The sequence below is a fragment of the Cherax quadricarinatus genome, chromosome 1, assembly GCF_038502225.1.
Source record: "Cherax quadricarinatus isolate ZL_2023a chromosome 1, ASM3850222v1, whole genome shotgun sequence".
Lineage (NCBI taxonomy): Eukaryota > Metazoa > Arthropoda > Malacostraca > Decapoda > Parastacidae > Cherax > Cherax quadricarinatus.
Window position 1 is genome coordinate 18678771 of NC_091292.1, and position 23482 is coordinate 18702252.

Genomic DNA, 23482 nt, shown 5'->3' on the forward strand with positions numbered 1-23482 from the left:
CATATCTATCCGAGACCAGTATAGATTGGATAGCACCCACAATTATGGCACTATTAATTAATTGTGGACTGTATAGATTATATTAGTGTAACTGAATGAAGGGGGAGGGGTAGGTAACACATGGATATATCCATCAAGGAAAAACACTTGTACATAATTTCACCACTTACCAGATATTCTCTGGTGGTCACTTGATGTAGCTGGATCACCCATAACCTATCCAATTACAACATACCTAACTGGCCAGTATCAGTCTGCTATAACTAGAAAGGTTACTTAACTGTGGGTGATTGATGCTCCTTATTTCCTCCATTCACCATCTCATTTCGATGTCCTGCTACACCGACACGGTTCTTATTCCAGCAGGACGAGGTATCCGTTGGTTTGTCCCGGTTTAGGGTTTAGAAGTCGTGACTCCATAAAAACTTCACTGTCCTCGGGACGGGAACAACGTGGTCTAACGTGTTCACTCGGAGCAAGGCGATTTATTTCACTTCACGCATTCTCTTAACTTAGTGTTATTATCACTGATTACATTACAATTCACAATACGATTTAATGTCTCATAATTATTATACACATTAGAGGTCACTCCATTAAGATCTGAGACCGATGAGTGAGAATTAGATCACGGGTATTTTACCCCGGGACACTCCATGGCGACACGCCAGTCACCACCGGTCCCACCATTATTCACCAATTTTACCACTTTATTACGGTGGTCCCGTAAATCACGTTCCCTCACTCTTCATCAGGAACAATTATGACACTTCCTATTATGAAGTGAGGCCTATATTAATCCTTAGGCCGCCGTGAATGCCAATTTCCTGGTCCCATGCTTTCCCAGCCTCTTCCCTCAATTCCAAACACGCCCGCTTCTCCATGCCCTGCCTCGACCTGTCCTTCCCCGCACATCCTCGCAGGCGCAGGGCGAACCCGGTTGCTTCTATTCAAAATACAGTTTAGAACAACAGTAATGCATAAATCATGTATATTTACATTATAAAAATATATACAGTATAATTATGGGAATTTATTTTCCACAATATACATTATATACATTGTGACCCATTCAGGGGTCACAATAATGGACGACCCACTCTGGGGGAGCAGGGTGATGGACGACCCCTTTGGGTGAACAGGGTGATGGACGACCCACTCTGGGTGAACAGGGTGATGGACGACCCACCTGGGTGAAACGGATGGTGGACGATCCCCCTGGGTGAGCAGGGTGATGGACAATCCGTCTGGGTGAACAGGGTGATGACGAACCGTCTGGGTAAAAAGGATGGACGACGCCTCTGGGTGAGAAGGATGATGAACGATCCGTCTGGGTGAACAGGGTGATGAATGATCCGTCTGTGTGAGCAGGGTGATGGACGACCCCCCTGGGTGAGCAGAGTGATGGACGACCCCCCTGGGTGAACAGGGTGATGGACGACCCCCCTGGGTGAACAGTGATAGACGACCCCTCTGGGTAAGCAGGGTGATGGACGACCCCCCTGGGTGAGCAGAGTGATGGACGACCCCCCTGGGTGAGCAGTGATAGACGACCCCCCTGGGTGAGCAGAGTGATGGACCACCCCCCTGGGTGAGAAGAGTGATGGACGACCCCCCTGGGTGAGCAGGGTGATGTACGACCTCTCAAGGTGAGCAGGGTGATGGACGACCCCCCTGGGCGAGCAGAGTGATGGACGACGTCCCTGGGTAAGCAGAATGATTGACGACCCCCTGGGCGAGGAGAGTGATGGACGACCCCCTGGGTGAGCATAGTGATGGACGACCCCCCTGGGTGAGCAGAGTGATAGACGACCTCCTGGGTGAGCAGAGTGATGGACGACCCCCTGGGTGAGCAGAGTGATAGACGACCTCCTGGGTGAGCAGAGTGATGGACGACCTCCTGGGTGAGCAGAGTGATGGACGACCCCCTGGGTGAGCAGAGTGATAGACGACCTCCTGGGTGAGCAGAGTGATGGACGACCTCCTTGGTGAGCAGAGTGATGGACGACCCCCCTGGGTGAGCAGAGTGATAGACGACCTCCTTGGTGAGCAGAGTGATGGACGACTACCCTGGGTGAGCAGAGTGATAGACGACCTCCTGGTGGGCAGAGTGATGGACAACCCCCTGGGTGACCAAAGTGATAAAAGACCTCCTGGGTGAGCAGAGTGATGGACGACCTCCTGGGTGAGCAGAGTGATGGACGACCCCCCTGGGTGAGCAGAGTGATAGACGACCTCCTGGGTGAGCAGAGTGAAGGACGACCTCCTGGGTGAGCAGAGTGATGGACGACCTCCTGGGTGAGCAGTGATGGACGACCCCCCTGGGTGAGAAGAGTGATAGACGACCTCCTGGGTGAGCAGAGTGATGGACGACCCCCCTGGGTGAGCAGAGTGATAGACGACCTCCTGGGTGAGCAGAGTGATGGACGACCCCCCTGGGTGAGCAGAGTGATAGACGACCTACTGGGTGAGCATAGTGATAGACGACCTCCTGGGTGAGCAGATTGATGGACGACCCCCCTGGGTGAGCAGAGTGATGGACGACCTCTTGGGTGAGCAGAGTGATGGACGACCTCCTGGGTGAGCATAGTGATAGACGACCTCCTGGGTGAGCAGAGTGATGGACGACCTCCTGGGTGAGCATAGTGATAGACGACCTCCCGGTGAGCAGAGTGATGGACGACCCCCCTGGGTGAGCAGAGTGATAGACGACCTACTGGGTGAGCATAGTGATAGACGACCTCCTGGGTGAGCAGATTGATGGACGACCCCCCTGGGTGAGCAGAGTGATGGACGACCTCCTGGGTGAGCAGAGTGATGGACGACCTCCTGAGTGAGCATAGTGATAGACGACCTCCTGGGTGAGCAGAGTGATGGACGACCTCCTGGGTGAGCATAGTGATAGACGACCTCCCGGTGAGCAGAGTGATGGACGACCCCCCTGGGTGAGCAGAGTGATGGACGACCTCCTTGGTGAGCAGAGTGATGGACGACCCCCCTGGGTGAGCAGAGTGATAGACGACCTCCTGGGTGAGCAGAGTGATGGACGACCCCCCTGGGTGAGCAGAGTGATAGACGACCTCCTGGTGGGCAGAGTGATGGACAACCCCCTGGGTGACCAAAGTAATAAAAGACCTCCTGGGTGAGCAGAGTGATGGACGACCTCCTGGGTGAGCAGAGTGATGGACGACCCCCCTGGGTGAGCAGAGTGATAGACGACCTCCTGGGTGAGCAGAGTGACGGACGACCTCCTGGGTGAGCAGAGTGATGGACGACCTCCTGGATGAGCAGTGATGGACGACCCCCCTGGGTGAGAAGAGTGATAGACGACCTCCTGGGTGAGCAGAGTGATGGACGACCCCCCTGGGTGAGCAGAGTGATAGACGACCTCCTGGGTGAGCAGAGTGATGGACGACCCCCCTGGGTGAGCAGAGTGATAGACGACCTACTGGGTGAGCATAGTGATAGACGACCTCCTGGGTGAGCAGATTGATGGACGACCCCCCTGGGTGAGCAGAGTGATGGACGACCTCCTGGGTGAGCAGAGTGATGGACGACCTCATGGGTGAGCAGAGTGATGGACGACCCAGGGCTCTGGTGGTTAACGCTCTCGCTTCACACGGTGAGGGCCTGGGTTCGATTCCCAGCCAGAGTAGAAACATTGGACGTGTTTCTTTCCACCTGTTGTCTATGTTCCCCATCAGTAAAATGGGTACCTGGGTGTTAGTCGACTGGTGTGGGTCGCATCCTGGGACACTGATCTAAGGAGGCCTGGTCACAGACCGGGCCGCGGGGGCGTTGACCCCCGGAACTCTCTCCAGGTAAACTCCAGGTAAACCCCCCGGTGAGCAGAGTGATGGACGACCCCCCTGGGTGAGCAGAGTGATGGACGACCCCCCTGGGTGAGCAGAGTGATGGACGGCCCCCCGGTGAGCAGTGATGGACGACCCCCCGGTGAGCAGAGTGATGGACGACCCCCCTGGGTGAGCAGAGTGATGGACGACCTCCAGGATGAGCAGAGTGGTGGACGACCCCCCTGGGTGAGCAGAGTGATGGACGACCTCCTGGGTGAGCAGAGTGATGGACGACCCCCCGGTGAGCAGAGTGATGGACGACCCCCCGGTGAGCCGCGTGATGGACGACTACCCTGGGTGAGCAGAGTGATAGACGACCTCCTGGTGGGCAGAGTGATGGACAACCCCCTGGGTGACCAAAGTGATAAAAGACCTCCTGGGTGAGCAGAGTGATGGACGACCTCCTGGGTGAGCAGAGTGATGGACGACCCCCCTGGGTGAGCAGAGTGATAGACGACCTCCTGGGTGAGCAGAGTGAAGGACGACCTCCTGGGTGAGCAGAGTGATGGACGACCTCCTGGGTGAGCAGTGATGGACGACCCCCCTGGGTGAGAAGAGTGATAGACGACCTCCTGGGTGAGCAGAGTGATGGACGACCCCCCTGGGTGAGCAGAGTGATAGACGACCTCCTGGGTGAGCAGAGTGATGGACGACCCCCCTGGGTGAGCAGAGTGATAGACGACCTACTGGGTGAGCATAGTGATAGACGACCTCCTGGGTGAGCAGATTGATGGACGACCCCCCTGGGTGAGCAGAGTGATGGACGACCTCTTGGGTGAGCAGAGTGATGGACGACCTCCTGGGTGAGCATAGTGATAGACGACCTCCTGGGTGAGCAGAGTGATGGACGACCTCCTGGGTGAGCATAGTGATAGACGACCTCCCGGTGAGCAGAGTGATGGACGACCCCCCTGGGTGAGCAGAGTGATAGACGACCTACTGGGTGAGCATAGTGATAGACGACCTCCTGGGTGAGCAGATTGATGGACGACCCCCCTGGGTGAGCAGAGTGATGGACGACCTCCTGGGTGAGCAGAGTGATGGACGACCTCCTGGGTGAGCATAGTGATAGACGACCTCCTGGGTGAGCAGAGTGATGGACGACCTCCTGGGTGAGCATAGTGATAGACGACCTCCCGGTGAGCAGAGTGATGGACGACCCCCCTGGGTGAGCAGAGTGATGGACGACCTCCTTGGTGAGCAGAGTGATGGACGACCCCCCTGGGTGAGCAGAGTGATAGACGACCTCCTGGGTGAGCAGAGTGATGGACGACCCCCCTGGGTGAGCAGAGTGATAGACGACCTCCTGGTGGGCAGAGTGATGGACAACCCCCTGGGTGACCAAAGTAATAAAAGACCTCCTGGGTGAGCAGAGTGATGGACGACCTCCTGGGTGAGCAGAGTGATGGACGACCCCCCTGGGTGAGCAGAGTGATAGACGACCTCCTGGGTGAGCAGAGTGACGGACGACCTCCTGGGTGAGCAGAGTGATGGACGACCTCCTGGATGAGCAGTGATGGACGACCCCCCTGGGTGAGAAGAGTGATAGACGACCTCCTGGGTGAGCAGAGTGATGGACGACCCCCCTGGGTGAGCAGAGTGATAGACGACCTCCTGGGTGAGCAGAGTGATGGACGACCCCCCTGGGTGAGCAGAGTGATAGACGACCTACTGGGTGAGCATAGTGATAGACGACCTCCTGGGTGAGCAGATTGATGGACGACCCCCCTGGGTGAGCAGAGTGATGGACGACCTCCTGGGTGAGCAGAGTGATGGACGACCTCATGGGTGAGCAGAGTGATGGACGACCCAGGGCTCTGGTGGTTAACGCTCTCGCTTCACACGGTGAGGGCCTGGGTTCGATTCCCAGCCAGAGTAGAAACATTGGACGTGTTTCTTTCCACCTGTTGTCTATGTTCCCCATCAGTAAAATGGGTACCTGGGTGTTAGTCGACTGGTGTGGGTCGCATCCTGGGACACTGACCTAAGGAGGCCTGGTCACAGACCGGGCCGCGGGGGCGTTGACCCCCGGAACTCTCTCCAGGTAAACTCCAGGTAAACCCCCCGGTGAGCAGAGTGATGGACGACCCCCCTGGGTGAGCAGAGTGATGGACGACCCCCCTGGGTGAGCAGAGTGATGGACGACCCCCCGGTGAGCAGTGATGGACGACCCCCCGGTGAGCAGAGTGATGGACGACCCCCCTGGGTGAGCAGAGTGATGGACGACCTCCAGGATGAGCAGAGTGATGGACGACCCCCCTGGGTGAGCAGAGTGATGGACCACCTCCTGGGTGAGCAGAGTGATGGACGACCCCCCGGTGAGCAGAGTGATGGACGACCCCCCGGTGAGCAGTGACGGACGACCCCCCGGTGAGCAGAGTGATGGACGACCCCCAGGTGAGCAGAGTGATGGACGACCCCCCGCTGAGCAGAGTGATGGACGACCCCCCGGTGAGAAGAGTGATGGACGAGCCCCCGGTGAGCAGAGTGATGGACGACCCCCCGGTGAGAAGAGCGATGGACGACCCCCCAGTGAGCAGTGATGGACGACCCCCCGGTGAGCAGAGTGATGGACGACTCCCCCGGTGAGCAGAGTGATGGACGACCTCCTGGGTGAGCAGAGTGATGGACGACCCCCGGTGAGCAGAGTGATGGACGACCCCCCGGTGAGCAGAGTGATGGACGACCCCGCGGTGAGCAGAGTGATGGACGACCCCCCGGTGAGCAGAGTGATGGACGACCCCCGGTGAGCAGAGTGATGGACGACCCCAGGTGAGCAGTGATGGACGACCCCCCGGTGAGCAGAGTGATGGACGACCCCCCGGTGAGCAGAGTGATGGACGACCCCCGGTGAGCAGAGTGATGGACGACCCCCCGGTGAGCAGAGTGATGGATGACCCCCCGGTGAGCAGAGTGATGGACGACCCCCCGGTGAGCAGAGTGATGGACGACCCCCGGTGAGCAGAGTGATGGGCGACCCCCCGGTGAGCAGAGTGATGGACTACCCCCGGTGAGCAGAGTGATGGACGACCCCCCGGTGAGCAGAGTCATGGACGACCCCCCGGTGAGCAGAGTGATGGACGACCCCCGGTGAGCAGAGTGATGGACGACCCCCAGGTGAGCAGTGATGGACGACCCCCCGGTGAGCAGAGTGATGGACGACCCCCCGGTGAGCAGAGTGATGGACGAACCCCCGGTGAGCAGAGTGATGGACGACCCCCCGGTGAGCAGAGTGATGGACTATCCCCCGGTGAGCAGAGTGATGGACGACCCCCCGGTGAGCAGAGTGATGGACGAACCCCCGGTGAGCAGAGTGATGGACGACCCCCCGGTGAGCAGAGTGATGGACGACCCCCCGGGGAGCAGAGTGATGGACGACCCCCCGGTGAGCAGAGTGATGGACGACCCCCCTGGGTGAGCAGAGTGATGGACGATCCCCCGGTGAGCAGAGTGATGGACGACCCCCGGTGAGCAGAGTGATGGACGACCCCCAGGTGAGCAGAGTGATGGACGACCCCCCGGTGAGCAGAGTGATGGACGACCCCCGGTGAGCAGAGTGATGGACGACTCCCCCGGTGAGCAGAGTGATGGACGACCTCCTGGGTGAGCAGAGTGATGGGCGACCCCCCGGTGAGCAGAGTGATGGACGACCCTCCGGTGAGCAGAGTGATGGACGACCCTCCGGTGAGCAGAGTGATGGACGACCCCCCGGTGAGCAGAGTGATGGACGACCCCCCCGGTGAGCAGAGTGATGGACGACCCCCCGGTGAGCAGTGATGGACGACCCTCCGGTGTGCAGAGTGATGGACGACCCCCCAGTGAGCAGAGTGATGGACGACCCCCCGGTGAGCAGAGTGATGGACGACCTCCTGGGTGAGCAGAGTTATGGACGACCCCCGGTGAGCAGAGTGATGGACGACCCCCCTGGGTGAGCAGAGTGATGGACGACCCCCGCTGAGCAGAGTGATGGACGACCCCCGGTGAGCAGAGTGATGGACGACCCCCAGGTGAGCAGTGATGGACGACCCCCCGGTGAGCAGAGTGATGGACGACCCCCGGTGAGCAGAGTGATGGACGACCCCCCGGTGAGCAGAGTGATGGACGACCCCCCGGTGAGCAGAGTGATGGACGACCCCCCGGTGAGCAGAGTGATGGACGACCCCCCGGTGAGCAGAGTGATGGACGACCCCCGATGAGCAGAGTGATGGGCGACCCCCCGGTGAGCAGAGTGATGGACGACCCCCCGGTGAGCAGAGTGATGGACGACCCCCCGGTGAGCAGAGTGATGGACGACCCCCCTGGGTGAGCAGAGTGATGGACGACCCCCCGGTGAGCAGAGTGATGGACGACCCCCGGTGAGCAGAGTGATGGACGACCCCCCGGTGAGCAAAGTGATGGACGACCCCCCGGTGAGCAGAGTGATGGACGACCGTCCGGTGAGCAGAGTGATGGACGACCCCCCGGTGAGCAGAGTGATGGACGACCCCCGATGAACAGAGTGATGGACGACCCCCAGGTGAGCAGTGATGGACGACCCCCCGGTGAGCAGAGTGATGGACGACCCCCCGGTGAGCAGAGTGATGGACGAACCCCCGGTGAGCAGAGTGATGGACGACCCCCCGGTGAGAAGAGTGATGGACGATCCCCCGGTGAGCAGAGTGATGGACGACCCCCCGGTGAGCAGAGTGATGGACTACCCCCGGTGAGCAGTGATGGGCGACCCCCCGGTGAGCAGAGTGATGGACGACCCCCCTGGGTGAGCAGAGTGATGGACGAACCCCGGTGAGCAGAGTGATGGACGACCCCCCGGTGAGCAGTGATGGACGACCCCCCGGTGAGCAGAGTGATGGACGACCCCCGGTGAGCAGCGTGATGGACGACCCCCAGGTGAGCAGAGTGATGGACGACCCCCCGGTGAGCAGAGTGATGGACGACCCCCCGGTGCGCAGAGTGATGGACGACTCCCCCGGTGAGCAGAGAGATGGACGACCTCCTGGGTGAGCAGAGTGATGGACGACCCCCCGGTGAGCAGAGTGATGGACGACCCTCCGGTGAGCAGAGTGATGGACGACCCTCCGGTGAGCAGAGTGATGGACGACCCCCCGGTGAGCAGAGTGATGGACGACCCCCCGGTGAGCAGAGTGATGGACGACCCCCGGTGAGCAGAGTGATGGACGACCCCCCGTGAGCAGAGTGATGGACGACCCCCCGGTGAGCAGAGTGATGGACGACCCCCCGGAGAGTAGAGTGATGGACGACCCCCCGGTGAGCAGTGATGGACGATCCCCCGGTGAGCAGAGTGATGGACGACCCCCCAGTGAGCAGAGTGATGGACGACCCCCCGGTGAGCAAAGTGATGGACGACCTCCTGGGTGAGCAGAGTGATGGACGACCCCCGGTGAGCAGAGTGATGGACGACCCCCCGGTGAGCAGAGTGATGGGCGACCCCCCGGTGAGCAGAGTGATGGACGACCCCCGGTGAGCAGAGTGATGGACGACCCCCGGTGAGCAGAGTGATGGACGACCCAAAGGTGAGCAGTGATGGACGACCCCCCGGTGAGCAGAGTGATGGACGACCCCCCGGTGAGCAGAGTGATGGACGACCCCCAGGTGAGCAGTGATGGACGACCCCCCGGTGAGCAGAGTGATGGACGACCCCCCGGTGAGCAGAGTGATGGACGACCCCCCGGTGAGCAGAGTGATGGACGACCCCCCGGTGAGCAGAGTGATGGACGACCCCCCGGTGAGCAGAGTGATGGACGACCCCCCGGTGAGCAGAGTGATGGACGACCCCCGGTGAGCAGAGTGATGGGCGACCCCCCGGTGAGCAGAGTGATGGACGACCCCCCGGTGAGCAGAGTGATGGACGACCCCCCGGTGAGCAGAGTGATGGACGACCCCCGGTGAGCAGAGTGATGGACGACCCCCCGGTGAGCAGAGTGATGGACGACCCCCGGTGAGCAGAGTGATGGACGACCCCCCTGGGTGAGCAGAGTGATGGACGACCCCCCTGGGTGAGCAGCGTGATGGACGACCCCCCTGGGTGAGCAGAGTGATGGACGACCCCCCTGGATGAGCAGACTGATGGACGACCTCCTGGGTGAGCAGAGTGATGGACGACCCCCCTGGGTGAGCAGAGTGATGGACGACCTCCTGGGTGAGCAGAGTGATGGACGACCCCCCTGGGTGAGCAGAGTGATGGACGACCTCCTGGGTGAGCAGAGTGATGGACGACCCCCCGGGTGAGCAGAGTGATGGACGACCTCCTGGGTGAGCAGAGTGATGGACGACCCCCCTGGGGGAACAGAGTGATGGACGACCTCCTGGGTGAGCAGAGTGATGGACGACCCCCCTGGGTGAGCAGAGTGATGGACGACCTCCTGGGTGAGCAGAGTGATGGACGACCCCCCTGGGTGAGCAGAGTGATGGACGACCTCCTGGGTGAGCAGAGTGATGGACGACCCCCCTGGGTGAGCAGAGTGATGGACGATCTCCTGGGTGAGCAGAGTGATGGACGATCCCCCTGGGTGAGCAGAGTGATGGACGACCTCCCGGTGAGCAGAGTGATGGACGACCTCCCGGTGAGCAGAGTGATGGACGACCTCCTGGGTGAGCAGAGTGATGGACGACCCCCCTGGGTGAGCAGAGTGATGGACGACCTCCTGGGTGAGCAGAGTGATGGACGACCCCCCTGGGTGAGCAGAGTGATGGACGACCTCCCGGTGAGCAGAGTGATGGACGACCCCCCTGGGTGAGCAGAGTGATGGACGACCTCCTGGGTGAGCAGATTGATGGACGACCCCCCTGGGTGAGCAGAGTGATTTACGACCTCCTGGGTGAGCAGAGTGATGGACGACCTCCTGGGTGAGCAGAGTGATGGACGACCCCCCTGGGTGAGCAGAGTGATGGACGACCTCCTGGGTGAGCAGAGTGATGGACGACCCCCCTGGGTGAGCAGAGTGATGGACGACCTCCTGGGTGAGCAGAGTGATGGACGACCCCCCTGGGTGAGCAGAGTGATGGACGACCTCCTGGGTGAGCAGAGTGATGGACGACCCCCCTGGGTGAGCAGAGTGATGGACGACCTCCTGGGTGAGCAGAGTGATGGACGACCTCCCGGTGAGCAGAGTGATGGACGACCCCCCGGTGAGCAGAGTGATGGACGACCTCCCGGTGAGCAGAGTGATGGACGACCTCCCGGTGAGCAGAGTGATGGACGACCTCCCGGTGAGCAGAGTGATGGACGACCCCCCGGTGAGCAGAGTGATGGACGACCTCCTGGGTGAGCAGAGTGATGGACGACCTCCCGGTGAGCATGTGTGTTAAAATCGCGAAACGTTGCTACAATTAAAACGTTGCTACAATAAAATACCAAATTAGTTGCATCTGTGTCCTTTTTATTTTACAATTGATCATTGATTCTACCATTATTACATATCATCATATTAACAGAGACATGCGGCAAGTATGTATTTTTCATTTTACCAGATAAATAAATTAACAACAACAGCAAGGTTCTTGGTTTAGCTCTCATTACAACAACAATAACAACAACAACAACAACAACAACAACAATACCCTGGAAGGGACACCTGGTTGAGTTCATCGACCTGCTTGTATAACGTGGGAGAAATGAAGTCAGTCAGGTACCTATCAAGATGATCAGCAGATCGCAGCTGGCACAGGGGAGAGAGGGACGAAGGGTTGGCGACCTGGTATTCAGTGTTTTGCTGGTGTACAGATCAACACTGCTTCTGTACTCTGTGTTGTGTGGTGACAAATTCACTCGGTATTGTGTGGCGACACCACCACACCCTGTGTTGTGTCCTGACCCAACCACACCTTGTGTTGTCCTGACCCAACCACGTCCTGTGTTTTAATTCAACCAGACCCTGTACTCTGTAGTGACTCCACCATACTCCGTGTTGTGTGGCAACCCCATCACACCCTGTGATGTATCTTGACCTCATATAACGGGACTTAGGTGTAGATTTTCATTAAAAAAAAAGAAAGGAAAAGGCTCTTGTGCTCAGGAGTGCTGGATTCTGATCTGCAGATTGATTGACTGGGGCCACGAGCTCTCTATAAGACAATTGCTTAGGCTTATAATCATGTCCAAATGACATTTGATCACTATGAGTGAAATTTTGACTTGAGAAAGTTTACCCTGGTATCTCCCAGCAACACTCCCACGCAATAAAATTACAGCATCGAATACTTACCAGGATTTTATTTTCAGACTCGTCATGTCAAAAGTTTCGACGAGAGATTCATAGACCTCACAACGAACGATCCAGGTGAACCTGGAGAATCTCAAAACAGAGAACCACGATGCAAGTCCATCCTACAGCACCGTCCACGGAAAAGATGGACCCAAACACCCTCCCTGCAGCACCACCCGACAGTGTAGCCCAGCAGGGCAGCAACAGGTGCAGTGGGGATGACTGCTCGGAGACGCTGGAAATGAGGAGGGAACTAGGGCTGTTCGACTCCATTTCTGTCATCATCGGCGTGGTGTCTGGCTCAGGCATCTTCATCAGTCCTCGAGGAGTGTTGGAGTACAGTGGCAGTGTGGCCATGGCACTCCTAGTATGGGCGCTATCTGGAGTTGTCTCCCTCGTAGGCGCTATAACCTTCGCTGAACTTGGTCAGTCTATCTATCTATCTATCTATTTGTCTATCTATCTATCTATCTGTCTATCTATCTGTCTATCTATCTATCCATATATATATATATATATATATATATATATATATATATATATATATATATATATATATATATATATATATATATATATATATATATATATATATATATATATATATATATATATATATCAGTTTCCGACGAAATAGAATCTATTGATCTATCGATAGTTAACCCGAATACATACCTTGATCCTTCCATGCTACATGATACATAACACAACAGTTAGTGATACATAACATACTAATACATGAGAGGTGTTTTGTTGCGTGGGTGTATGGCGAGTGAGTGTTGTAGCAGTACTAGGTGAAGGGGCTGTGTGGAGGGGGCAGTGTGTGTGGAGGGGCAGTGTGTGTGGAGGGGCAGTGTGTGTGGAGGGACAGTGTGTGTGGAGGGGCAGTGTGTGTGGAGGGGGCAGTGTGTGTGGAGGGGCAGTGTGTGTGGAGGGACAGTGTGTGTGGAGGGGCAGTGTGTGTGGAGGGGGCAGTGTGTGTGGAGGGGCAGTGTGTGTGGAGGGGGCAGTGTGTGTGGAGGGGCCAGTGTGTGTGGAGGGGGCCGTGTGGGTGGAGGGGGCAGTGTGTGTGGAGGGGCAGTGGGTGTGGAGGGGGCAGTGTGTGTGGAGGGGGCAGTGTGTGTGGAGGGGCCAGTGTGTGTGGAGGGGGCAGTGTGGGTGGAGGGGCAGTGTGTGTGGAGGGGCCAGTGTGTGTGGAGGGGGCAGTGTGTGTGTAGGGGCAGTGTGTGTGGAGGGGCCAGTGTGTGTGGAGGGGGCAGTGTGTGTGGAGGGGCAGTGTGTGTGGAGTGGCAGTGTGTGTGGAGGGGTTAGTGTGTGTGGAGAGGCCAGTGTGTGTGGAGGGGCCAGTGTGTGGGGAGGGGCCAGTGTGTGTGTGGAGGGGCAGTGTGTGTGGAGGGGCAGTGTGTGTGGAGGGGCCAATGTGTGTGGAGGGGCCAGTGTGTGTGGATGGGGCAGTGTGTGTGTAGGGGCAGTGTGTGTGGAGGGGCCAGTGTGTGTGGAGGGACAGTGTGTGTGGAGGGGCCAGTGTGTATGGAGGGGGCAGTGTGTGTGTAGGGGCAGTGTGTGTGGAGGGGCCAGTGTGTGTGGATTGACAGTGTGTGTGGAGGGGCCAGTGTGTGTGGAGGGGGCAGTGTGTGTGTAGGGGCAGTGTGTGTGGAGGGGCCAGTGTGTGTGGTGGGACAGTGTGTGTGGAGGGGCAGTGTGTGTGGAGGGGCAGTGTGTGTGGAGGGGCAGTGTGTGTGGAGGGGCAGTGTGTGTGGAGGGGCAGTGTGTGTGGAGGGACCAGTGTGTGTGGAGGGGCAGTGTGTGTGGAGGCTCCAGTGTGTGTGGAGGGGCCAGTGTGTGTGGAGGGGCCAGTGTGTGTGGAGGGGGCAGTGTGTGTGGAGGGGCCAGTGTGTGTGGAGGGGCCAGTGTGTGTGGAGGGGCCAGTGTGTGTGGAGGGGGCAGTGTGTGTGGAGGGCCAGTGTGTGTGGAGGGGCCAGTGTGTGTGGAGGGGCCAGTGTGTGTGGAGGGGTGAGTGTGTGGGGCGGGGCCCGTGTGTGTGGAGGGGCCAGTGTGTGTGGAGGGGCCAGTGTGTGTGGAGGGGCCAGTGTGTGTGGAGGGGCCAGTGTGTGTGGAGGGGCAGTATGTGTGGAGGGGCAGTGTGTGTGGAGGGGCAGTGTGTGTGGAGGGGCAGTGTGTGTGGATGTGGCAGTGTGTTTGGAGGGGCAGTGTGTGTGGAGGGGGCAGTGTGTGAGGAGGGGGCAGTGTATGTGGAGGGGGCAGTGTGTGTGGAGGGGCCAGTTTGTGTGGAGGGGCAGTGTGTGTGGAGGGGCAGTGTGTGTGGAGGGACAGTGTGTGTGGAGGGGCAGTGTGTGTGGAGGGGGCAGTGTGTGTGGAGGGGCAGTGTGTGTGGAGGGACAGTGTGTGTGGAGGGGCAGTGTGTGTGGAGGGGGCAGTGTGTGTGGAGGGGCAGTGTGTGTGGAGGGGGCAGTGTGTGTGGAGGGGCCAGTGTGTGTGGAGGGGGCAGTGTGGGTGGAGGGGGCAGTGTGTGTGGAGGGGGCAGTGTGTGTGGAGGGGGCAGTGTGTGTGGAGGGGGCAGTGTGTGTGGAGGGGCCAGTGTGTGTGGAGGGGGGCAGTGTGGGTGGAGGGGCAGTGTGTGTGGAGGGGCCAGTGTGTGTGGAGGGGGCAGTGTGTGTGTAGGGGCAGTGTGTGTGGAGGGGCCAGTGTGTGTGGAGGGGGCAGTGTGTGTGTAGGGGCAGTGTGTGTGGAGTGGCAGTGTGTGTGGAGGGGTTAGTGTGTGTGGAGAGGCCAGTGTGTGTGGAGGGGCCAGTGTGTGGGGAGGGGCCAGTGTGTGTGTGGAGGGGCAGTGTGTGTGGAGGGGCAGTGTGTGTGGAGGGGCCAATGTGTGTGGAGGGGCCAGTGTGTGTGGATGGGGCAGTGTGTGTGTAGGGGCAGTGTGTGTGGAGGGGCCAGTGTGTGTGGAGGGACAGTGTGTGTGGAGGGGCCAGTGTGTATGGAGGGGGCAGTGTGTGTGTAGGGGCAGTGTGTGTGGAGGGGCCAGTGTGTGTGGAGGGACAGTGTGTGTGGAGGGGCCAGTGTGTGTGGAGGGGGCAGTGTGTGTGTAGGGGCAGTGTGTGTGGAGGGGCCAGTGTGTGTGGAGGGACAGTGTGTGTGGAGGGGCAGTGTGTGTGGAGGGGCAGTGTGTGTGGAGGGGCAGTGTGTGTGGAGGGGCAGTGTGTGTGGAGGGGCAGTGTGTGTGGAGGGACCAGTGTGTGTGGAGGGGCAGTGTGTGTGGAGGCTCCAGTGTGTGTGGAGGGGCCAGTGTGTGTGGAGGGGCCAGTGTGTGTGGAGGGGGCAGTGTGTGTGGAGGGGCCAGTGTGTGTGGAGGGGCCAGTGTGAGTGGAGGGGCCAGTGTGTGTGGAGGGGGCAGTGTGTGTGGAGGGCCAGTGTGTGTGGAGGGGCCAGTGTGTGTGGAGGGGCCAGTGTGTGTGGAGGGGTGAGTGTGTGTGGAGGGGCCAGTGTGTGTGGAGGGGGCAGTGTGTGTGGAGGGGCCAGTGTGTGTGGAGGGGCCAGTGTGTGTGGAGGGGCCAGTGTGTGTGGAGGGGCAGTATGTGTGGAGGGGCAGTGTGTGTGGAGGGGCAGTGTGTGTGGAGGGGCAGTGTGTGTGGATGTGGCAGTGTGTTTGGAGGGGCAGTGTGTGTGGAGGGGGCAGTGTGTGAGGAGGGGGCAGTGTATGTGGAGGGGGCAGTGTGGGTGGAGGGGCCAGTTTGTGTGGAGGGGCAGTGTGTGTGGAGAGGCAGAGTGTGTGGAGAGGGCAGTGTGTGTGGGTGGGCAGTGTGTGTGGATTGGCCAGTGTGTGTAGAAGGGCAGTGTGTGTGGAGGGGCCAGTGTGTGTGTAGAGGGGGCAGTATGTGTGGAGGGGCAGTGTGTGTGGAGGGGGCAGTGTGTGTGGAGGGGCAGTGTGTGTGGAGGGGCCAGTGTGTGAGGAGGGGCCAGTGTGTGTGGAGGGGGCAGTGTGTGCGGAGGGGCAGTGTGTGTGGAGGGGCAGTGTGTGTGGTGGGGCAGTGTGTGTGGAGGGGCAGTGTGTGTGGAGGGGCAGTGTGTGTGGAGGGGCCAGTGTGTGTGGAGGGGCCAGTGTGTGGGGAGGGGCCAGTGTGCGTGTGGAGGGGCCAGTGTGTGTGGAGGGGCAGTGTGTGTGGAGGGGCCAGTGTGTGTGGATTGGCCAGTGTGTGTAGAAGGGCAGTATGTGTGGAGGGGGCAGTGCCTGTGGAGGGGCCAGTGTGTGTAGAGGGGCAGTGTGTGAGCAGGGGCCAGTGTGTGTGTGGAGGGGGCAGTATGTGTGGAGGTGGCAGTGTGTGTGGAGGGGGCAGTGTGTGAGGAGGGGCAGTGTGTGTGGAGGGGCCAGTGTGTGTTGAGGGGCCAGTGTGTATGGAGGGGGCAGTGTGTGCGGAGGGGCAGTGTGTGTGGAGGGGCCAGTGTGTGTGGAGGGGCAGTGTGTGTGGAAGGGCAGTGTGTGTGGAGGGGGCAGTGTGTGTGGAGGGGCAGTGTGTGTGGAGAGGCAGTGTGTGTGGAGGGGGCAGTGTGTGTGGAGGGGGCAGTGTGTGTGGAGGGTCCAGTGTGTGTAGAGGGGCAGTGTGTGAGGAGGGGCGAGTGTGTGTGTAGAGGGGGCAGTATGTGTGGAATGGGCAGTGTGTGTGGAGTGGGCAGTGTGTGTGGAGGGGCAGTGTGTGTGGAGGGGCCAGTGTGTGTGGAGGGGCCAGTGTGTGTGGAGGGGCCAGTGTGTGTGGAGGAGCCAGTGTGTGTGGAGGGGGCAGTGTGTGTGGAGGTGGCAGTGTGTGTGGAGGGGGCAGTGTGTGTCTGGAGGGGACGGTGTGCGTGGAGGGGCCAGTGTGTGTGGAGGGGGCAGTGTGTGTGGAGGGGCCAGTGTGTGTGGAGGGGGCAGTGTGTGTGAAGGGGGCAGTGTGTGTGGAGGGGCAGTGTATGTGGAGGGGGCAGTGTGTGTGGTGGGGCCAGTGTGTGTGGAGGGGGCAGTGTGTGTGGAGGGGCAGTGTGTGTGGAGTGGCAGTGTGTGTGGAGGGGTTAGTGTGTGTGGAGAGGCCAGTGTGTGTGGAGGGGCCAGTGTGTGGGGAGGGGCCAGTGTGTGTGTGGAGGGGCAGTGTGTGTGGAGGGGCAGTGTGTGTGGAGAGGCCTGTGTGTGTGGAGGGGCCAGTGAGTGTGGATGGGGCAGTGTGTGCGGAGGGGCAGTGTGTGTGGAGGGGGCAGTGTGTGTGGAGGGGCAGTGTGTGTGAAGGGGGCAGTGTGTGTGGAGGGGGCAGTGTGTGTGCAGGGTCCAGTGTGTGTAGAGGGGCAGTGTGTGAGGAGGGGCCAGTGTGTGTGTGGAGGGGGCAGTATGTGTGGAATGGGCAGTGTGTGTGGAGTGGGCAGTTTGTGTGGAGGGGCAGTGTGTGTGGAGGGGCCAGTGTGTGTGGAGGGGCCAGTGTGTGTGGAGGGGGCAGTGTGTGTGGAGGGGCAGTGTGTGTGGAGGGGCAGTGTGTGTGGAGGGGTCAGTGTGTGTGGAGGGGCCAGTGTGTGTGGAGGGGGCAGTGTGTGTGGAGGGGCCAGTGTGTGTAGAGGGGGCAGTGTGTGTGGAGGGGCAGTGTGTGTCTGGAGGGGACGGTGTGCGTGGAGGGGCCAGTGTGTGTGGAGGGGGCAGTGTGTGTGGAGGGGCCAGTGTGTGTGGAGGGGCCAGTGTGTGTGGAGGGGGCAGTGTATGTGGAGGGGGCAGTGTGTGTGGAGGGGCCAGTGGGTGTGGAGGGGCAGTGTGTGTGGAGGGGCAGTGTGTGTGTGGAGGGGCAGTGTGTGTGGAGGGGCAGTGTGTGTGGAGGGGGCAGTGTGTGTGGAGGGGCCAGTGTGTGTGGAGGGGCCAGTGTGTGTGGAGGGGCAGTGTGTGTAGAGGGGCAGTGTGTGTGGAGGGGCAGTGTGTGTGGAGGGGCCGTGTGTGTGGAGGGGCAGTGTGTGTGGAGGGGCAGTGTGTGTGGAGGGGCAGTGTGTGTGGAGGGGCAGTGTGTGTGGAGGGGCAGTGTGTGTGGAGGGGCCAGTGTGTGTGGAGGGGCAGTGTGTGTAGAGGGGCAGTGTGTGTGGAGGGGCAGTGTGTGTGGAGGGGCAGTGTGTGTGGAGGGGCAGTGTGTGTGGAGGGGCAGTGTGTGTGGAGGGGTCAGTGTGTGTGGAGGGGCCAGTGTGTGTGGAGGGGGCAGTGTGTGCGGAGGGGCAGTGTGTGTGGAGGGGGCAGTGTGTGTGGAGGGGCAGTGTGTGTGGAGGGGCAGTGTGTGTGGAGGGGCCAGTGTGTGTGGAGGGGCCAGTGTGTGGGGAGGGGCCAGTGTGCGTGTGGAGGGGCCAGTGTGTGTGGAGGGGCAGTGTGTGTGGAGGGGCCAGTGTGTGTGGAGGGGCCAGTGTGTGTGGAGGGGGCAGTATGTGTGGAGGGGGCAGTGCCTGTGGAGGGGCCAGTGTGTGTAGAGGGGCAGTGTGTGTGGAGGGGATAGTGTGTGTGTGGAGGGGGCAGTATGTGTGTAGGGGGCAGTGTGTGTTGAGGGGGCAGTGTGTGTGGAGGGGCAGTGTGTGTGGAGGGGCCAGTGTGTGTGGAGGGGCCAGTGTGTCTGGAGGGGGCAGTGTGTGCGGAGGGGCAGTGTGTGTGGAGGGGGCAGTGTGTGTGGAGGGGCAGTGTGTGTGGAAGGGCAGTGTGTGTGGAGGGGGCAGTGTGTGTAGAGGGGCAGTGTGTGTGGAGAGGCAGTGTCTGTGAAGGGGGCAGTGTGTGTGGAGGGGGCAGTGTGTGTGCAGGGTCCAGTGTGTGTAGAGGGGCAGTGTGTGAGGAGGGGCCAGAGTGTGTGTGGAGGGGGCAGTATGTGTGGAATCTGCAGTGTGTGTGGAGTAGGCAGTTTGTGTGGAGGGGCAGTGTGTGTGGAGGGGCCAGTGTGTGTGGAGGGGCCAGTGTGTGTGGAGGGGGCAGTGTGTGTGGAGGGGCAGTGTGTGTGGAGGGGCAGTGTGTGTGGAGGGGTCAGTGTGTGTGGAGGGGCCAGTGTGTGTGGAGGGGGCAGTGTGTGTGGAGGGGCCAGTGTGTGTGGAGGAGGCAGTGTGTGTGGAGGGGTAGTGTGTGTGGAGGGGACGGTGTTCGTGGAGGGGCCAGTGTGTGTGGAGGGGGCAGTGTGTGTGGAGGGGCCAGTGTGTGTGGACGGGGGAGTGTGTGTGAAGGGGGCAGTGTGTGTGGAGGGGGCAGTGTATGTGGAGGGGGCAGTGTGTGTGGAGGGGCCAGTGTGTGTGGAGGGGCAGTGTGTGTGTGGAGGGGCAGTGTGTGTGGAGGGGCCGTGTGTGTGGAGGGGGCAGTGTGTGTGGAGGGGCCAGTGTGTGTGGAGGGGCCAGTGTGTGTGGAGGGGCAGTGTGTATAGAGGGGCAGTGTGTGTGGAGGGGCAGTGTGTGTGGAGGGGCAGTGTGTGTGGAGGGGCATTGTGCGTGGAGGGGCAGTGTGTGTGGAGGGGCAGTGTGTGTGGAGGGGCAGTGTGTGTGGAGGGGCAGTGTGTGTGAAAGGGCAGTGTGTGTGAAGGGGCCAGTGTGTGTGGAGGGGCAGTGTGTGTTGAGGGGCAGTGTGTGTGGAGGGGCAGTGTGTGTGGAGGGGCAGTGTGTGTGGAGGGGCAGTGTGTGTGGAGGGGCAGTGTGTGTAGAGGGGCAGTGTGTGTGGATGGGCAGTGTATGTGGAGGGGCAGTGTGTGTGGAGGGGCAGTGTGTGTGGAGGGGCCAGTGTGTGTGGAGGGGCAGTGTGTGTAGAGGGGCAGTGTGTGTGGAGGGGCAGTGTGTGTGGAGGGGCAGTGTGTGTGCAGGGGCAGTGTGTGTGGAGGGGCAGTGTGTGCGGAGGGGCAGTGTGTGTGGAGGGGCCAGTGTGTGTGGAGGGGCAGTGTGTGTGGTGGGGCAGTGTGTGTGGTGGGGCCAGTGTGTGTGGAGGGGCAGTGTGTGTGGAGGGGCAGTGTGTGCGGAGGGGCAGTTTGTGTGGAGGGGTAGTGTGTGCGGAGGGGCAGTGTGTGTGGAGGGGCAGTGTGTGCGGAGGGGCAGTGTGTGTGGAGGGGCAGTGTGTGTGGAGGGGCAGTGTGTGCGGAGGGGCAGTGTGTGCGGAGGGGCAGTGTGTGTGGAGGGGCAGTGTGTGCGGAGGGGCAGTGTGTGTGGAGGGGCAGTGTGTGTGGAGGGGCAGTGTGTGTGGAGGGGGCAGTGTGTGCGGAGGGGCAGTGTGTGTGGAGGGGCAGTGTGTGCGGAGGGGCAGTGTGTGCGGAGGGGCAGTGTGTGTGGAGGTGCAGTGTGTGTGGAGGGGCAGTGTGTGTGGAGGGGCAGTGTGTGTGGAGGGGCAGTGTGTGCGGAGGGGCAGTGTGTGTGGAGGGGCAGTGTGTGCGGAGGGGCAGTGTGTGTGGAGGGGCCAGTGTGTGTGGAGGGGCAGTGTGTGTGGAGGGGCAGTGTGTGTGGAGGGGCCAGTGTGTGTGGAGGGGCAGTGTGTGTGGAGGGGCAGTGTGTGTGGAGGGGCAGTGTGTGCGGAGGGGCAGTGTGTGTGGAGGGGCAGTGTGTGGGGAGGGGCAGTGTGTGTGGAGGGGCTAGTGTGTGTGGAGGGGCAGTGTGTGTGGAGGGGCAGTGTGTGTGGAGGGGCCAGTGTGTGTGGAGGGGCAGTGTGTGTGGAGGGGCAGTGTGTGTGGAGGGGCAGTGTGTGTGGAGGGGCCAGTGTGTGTGGAGGGGGCAGTGTGTGTGGAGGGGCAGTGTGTGTGGAGGGGCCAGTGTGTGTGGAGGGGCACTGTGTGTGGAGGGGCAGTATGTGTGGAGGGGCAGTGTGTGTGGAGGGGCAGTGTGTGTGGAGGGGCAGTGTGTGTGGAGGGGCAGTGTGTGAGGAGGGGCAGTGTGTGTGGAGGGGCAGTGTGTGCGGAGGGGCAGTTTGTGTGGAGGGGCCAGTGTGTGTGGAGGGGCAGTGTGTGTGGAGGGGCAGTGTGTGTGGAGGGGCCAGTGTGTGTGGAGGGGCAGTGTGTGTGGAGGGGCAGTGTGTGTGGAGGGGCAGTGTGTGTGGAGGGGGCAGTGTGTGTGGAGGGGCCAGTGTGTGTGGAGGGGCAGTGTGTGTGGAGGGGCCAGTGTGTGTGGAGGGGCAGTGTGTGTGGAGGGGCAGTGTGTGTGGAGGGGCAGTGTGTGTGGAGGGGCAGTATGTGTGGAGGGGCAGTGTGTGTGGAGGGGCAGTGTGTGTGGAGGGGCCAGTGTGTGTGGAGGGGCCAGGAGGAGGAGGTGGAGTGTGTGTGGAGGGGCCAGGGGCAGTGTGTGTGGTGGGGCAGTGTGTGTGGAGGGGCCAGTGTGTGTGGAGGGGCCAGTGTGTGTGGAGGGGCAGTGTGTGTGGAGGGGCAGTGTGTGTGGAGGGGCAGTGTGTGTGGAGGGGCAGGGCAGTGTGTGTGGAGGGGCAGTGTGTGTGGAGGGGCAGTGTGTGTGGAGGGGCAGTGTGAGGGGCAGTGTGTGTGGAGGGGCAGTGTGTGTGGAAGGGCAGTGTGTGTGGAGGGGCAGTGTGTGTGGAGGGGCAGTATGTGTGGAGGGGCAGTGTGTGTGGAGGGGCAGTGTGTGTGGAGGGGCCAGTGTGTGTGGAGGAAAGAGTGTGTGTGGAGGGGGCAGTGTGTGTGGAGGGGCAGTGTGTGTGGAGGGGCAGTGTGTGTGGAGGGGCAGTGTGTGTGGAGGGGCCAGTGTGTGTGGAGGGGCAGTGTGTGTGGAGGGGCAGTGTGTGTGGAGGGGCAGTGTGTGTGGAGGGGCCAGTGTGTGTGGAGGGGCAGTGTGTGTGGAGGGGCCAGTGTGTGTGGAGGGGCCAGTGTGTGTGGAGGGGCAGTGTGTGTGGAGGGGCAGTGTGTGTGGAGGGGCAGTGTGTGTGGAGGGGCAGTGTGTGTGGAGGGGCAGTGTGTGTGGAGGGGCAGTGTGTGTGGAGGTGCAGTGTGTGTGGAGGGGCAGTGTGTGTGGAGGGGCAGTGTGTGTGGAGGGGCAGTGTGTGTGGAGGGGCAGTGTGTGTGGAGGTGCAGTGTGTGTGGAGGGGCAGTGTGTGTGGAGGGGCAGTGTGTGTGGAGGGGCAGTGTGTGTGGAGGGGCAGTGTGTGTGGAGGGGCAGTGTGTGTGGAGGGGCAGTGTGTGAGAAGGCAGTTTGCAATTCCTCTGATGAAAAGTCATTCACTGAATTAGGCAGGAGAATGTGTGGGAGTGTAGAGTGATAAGGCAGGAGAATGTGTGGGAGTGTAGAGTGAATGAGTCAGGAGAATGTGTGGGAATGTAGAGTGAATAAGGCAGGAGAATGTGTGGGAGTGTAGAGTGAATAAGACAGGAGAATGTGTGGGAGTGTAGAGTGAATGAGACAGGAGAATGTGTGGGAGTGTAGAGTGAATGAGACATGAGAATGTGTGGGAGTGTAGAGTGAATAAGGCAGGAGAATGTGTGGGAGTGTAGAGTGAATAAGGCAGGAGAATGTGTGGGAGTGTAGAGTGAATAAGGCAGGAGAATGTGTGGGAGTGTAGAGTGAATAAGGCAGGAGAATGTGTGGGAGTGTAGAGTGAATGAGACATGAGAATGTGTGGGAGTGTAGAGTGAATAAGGCAGGAGAATGTGTGGGAGTGTAGAGTGAATAAGGCAGGAGAATGTGTGGGAGTGTAGAGTAGAGGAGAATGTGTGGGAGTGTAGAGTGAATAAGGCAGGAGAATGAATGAGAGACAGGAGAATGTGTGGGAGTGTAGAGTGAATAAGGCAGGAGAATGTGTGGGAGTGTAGAGTGAATGAGACAAGAGAATGTGTGGGAGTGTAGAGTGAATAAGGCAGGAGAATGTGTGGGAGTGTAGAGTGAATGAGACAAGAGAATGTGTGGGAGTGTAGAGTGAATGAGACAAGAGAATGTGTGGGAGTGTAGAGTGAATAAGGCAGGAGAATGTGTGGGAGTGTAGAGTGAATAAGGAAGGAGAATGTGTGGGAGTGTAGAGTGAATAAGGAAGGAGAATGTGTGGGAGTGTAGAGTGAATAAGGAAGGAGAATGTGTGGGAGTGTAGAGTGAATAAGGAAGGAGAATGTGTGGGAGTGTAGAGTGAATATGGCAGGAGAATGTGTGGGAGTGTAGAGTGAATATGGCAGGAGAATGTGTGGGAGTGTAGAGTGAATTCGGCAGGAGAATGTGTGGGAGTGTCGAGTGAATGAGACATGAGTGTAGAGTGAATGAGACATGAGAATGTGTGGGAGTGTAGAGTGAATAAGGAAGGAGAATGTGTGGGAGTGTAGAGTGAATATGGCAGGAGAATGTGTGGGAGTGTAGAGTGAATATGGCAGGAGAATGTGTGGGAGTGTAGAGTGAATGAGACATGAGAATGTGTGGGAGTGTAGAGTGAATAAGGCAGGAGAATGTGTGGGAGTGTAGAGTGAATGAGAC

At 59.8% G+C, this 23482-nt stretch overlaps 1 protein-coding gene across 1 annotated transcript in view; it reads left to right on the forward strand.

Moving 5' to 3' along the window:
* The first annotated feature begins 11899 nt into the window (after positions 1–11899).
* LOC128690387 (Y+L amino acid transporter 2-like) overlaps positions 11900–23482 on the forward strand; it is a 58087-nt gene continuing 46504 nt past the window's right edge. Inside the window, exon 1 of the mRNA XM_053779071.2 lies at positions 11900–12501. Within this exon, the coding sequence (XP_053635046.1) occupies positions 12186–12501 (316 nt within the window). The 5' untranslated portion in view covers positions 11900–12185. The remainder of the gene's footprint in view (positions 12502–23482) is intronic.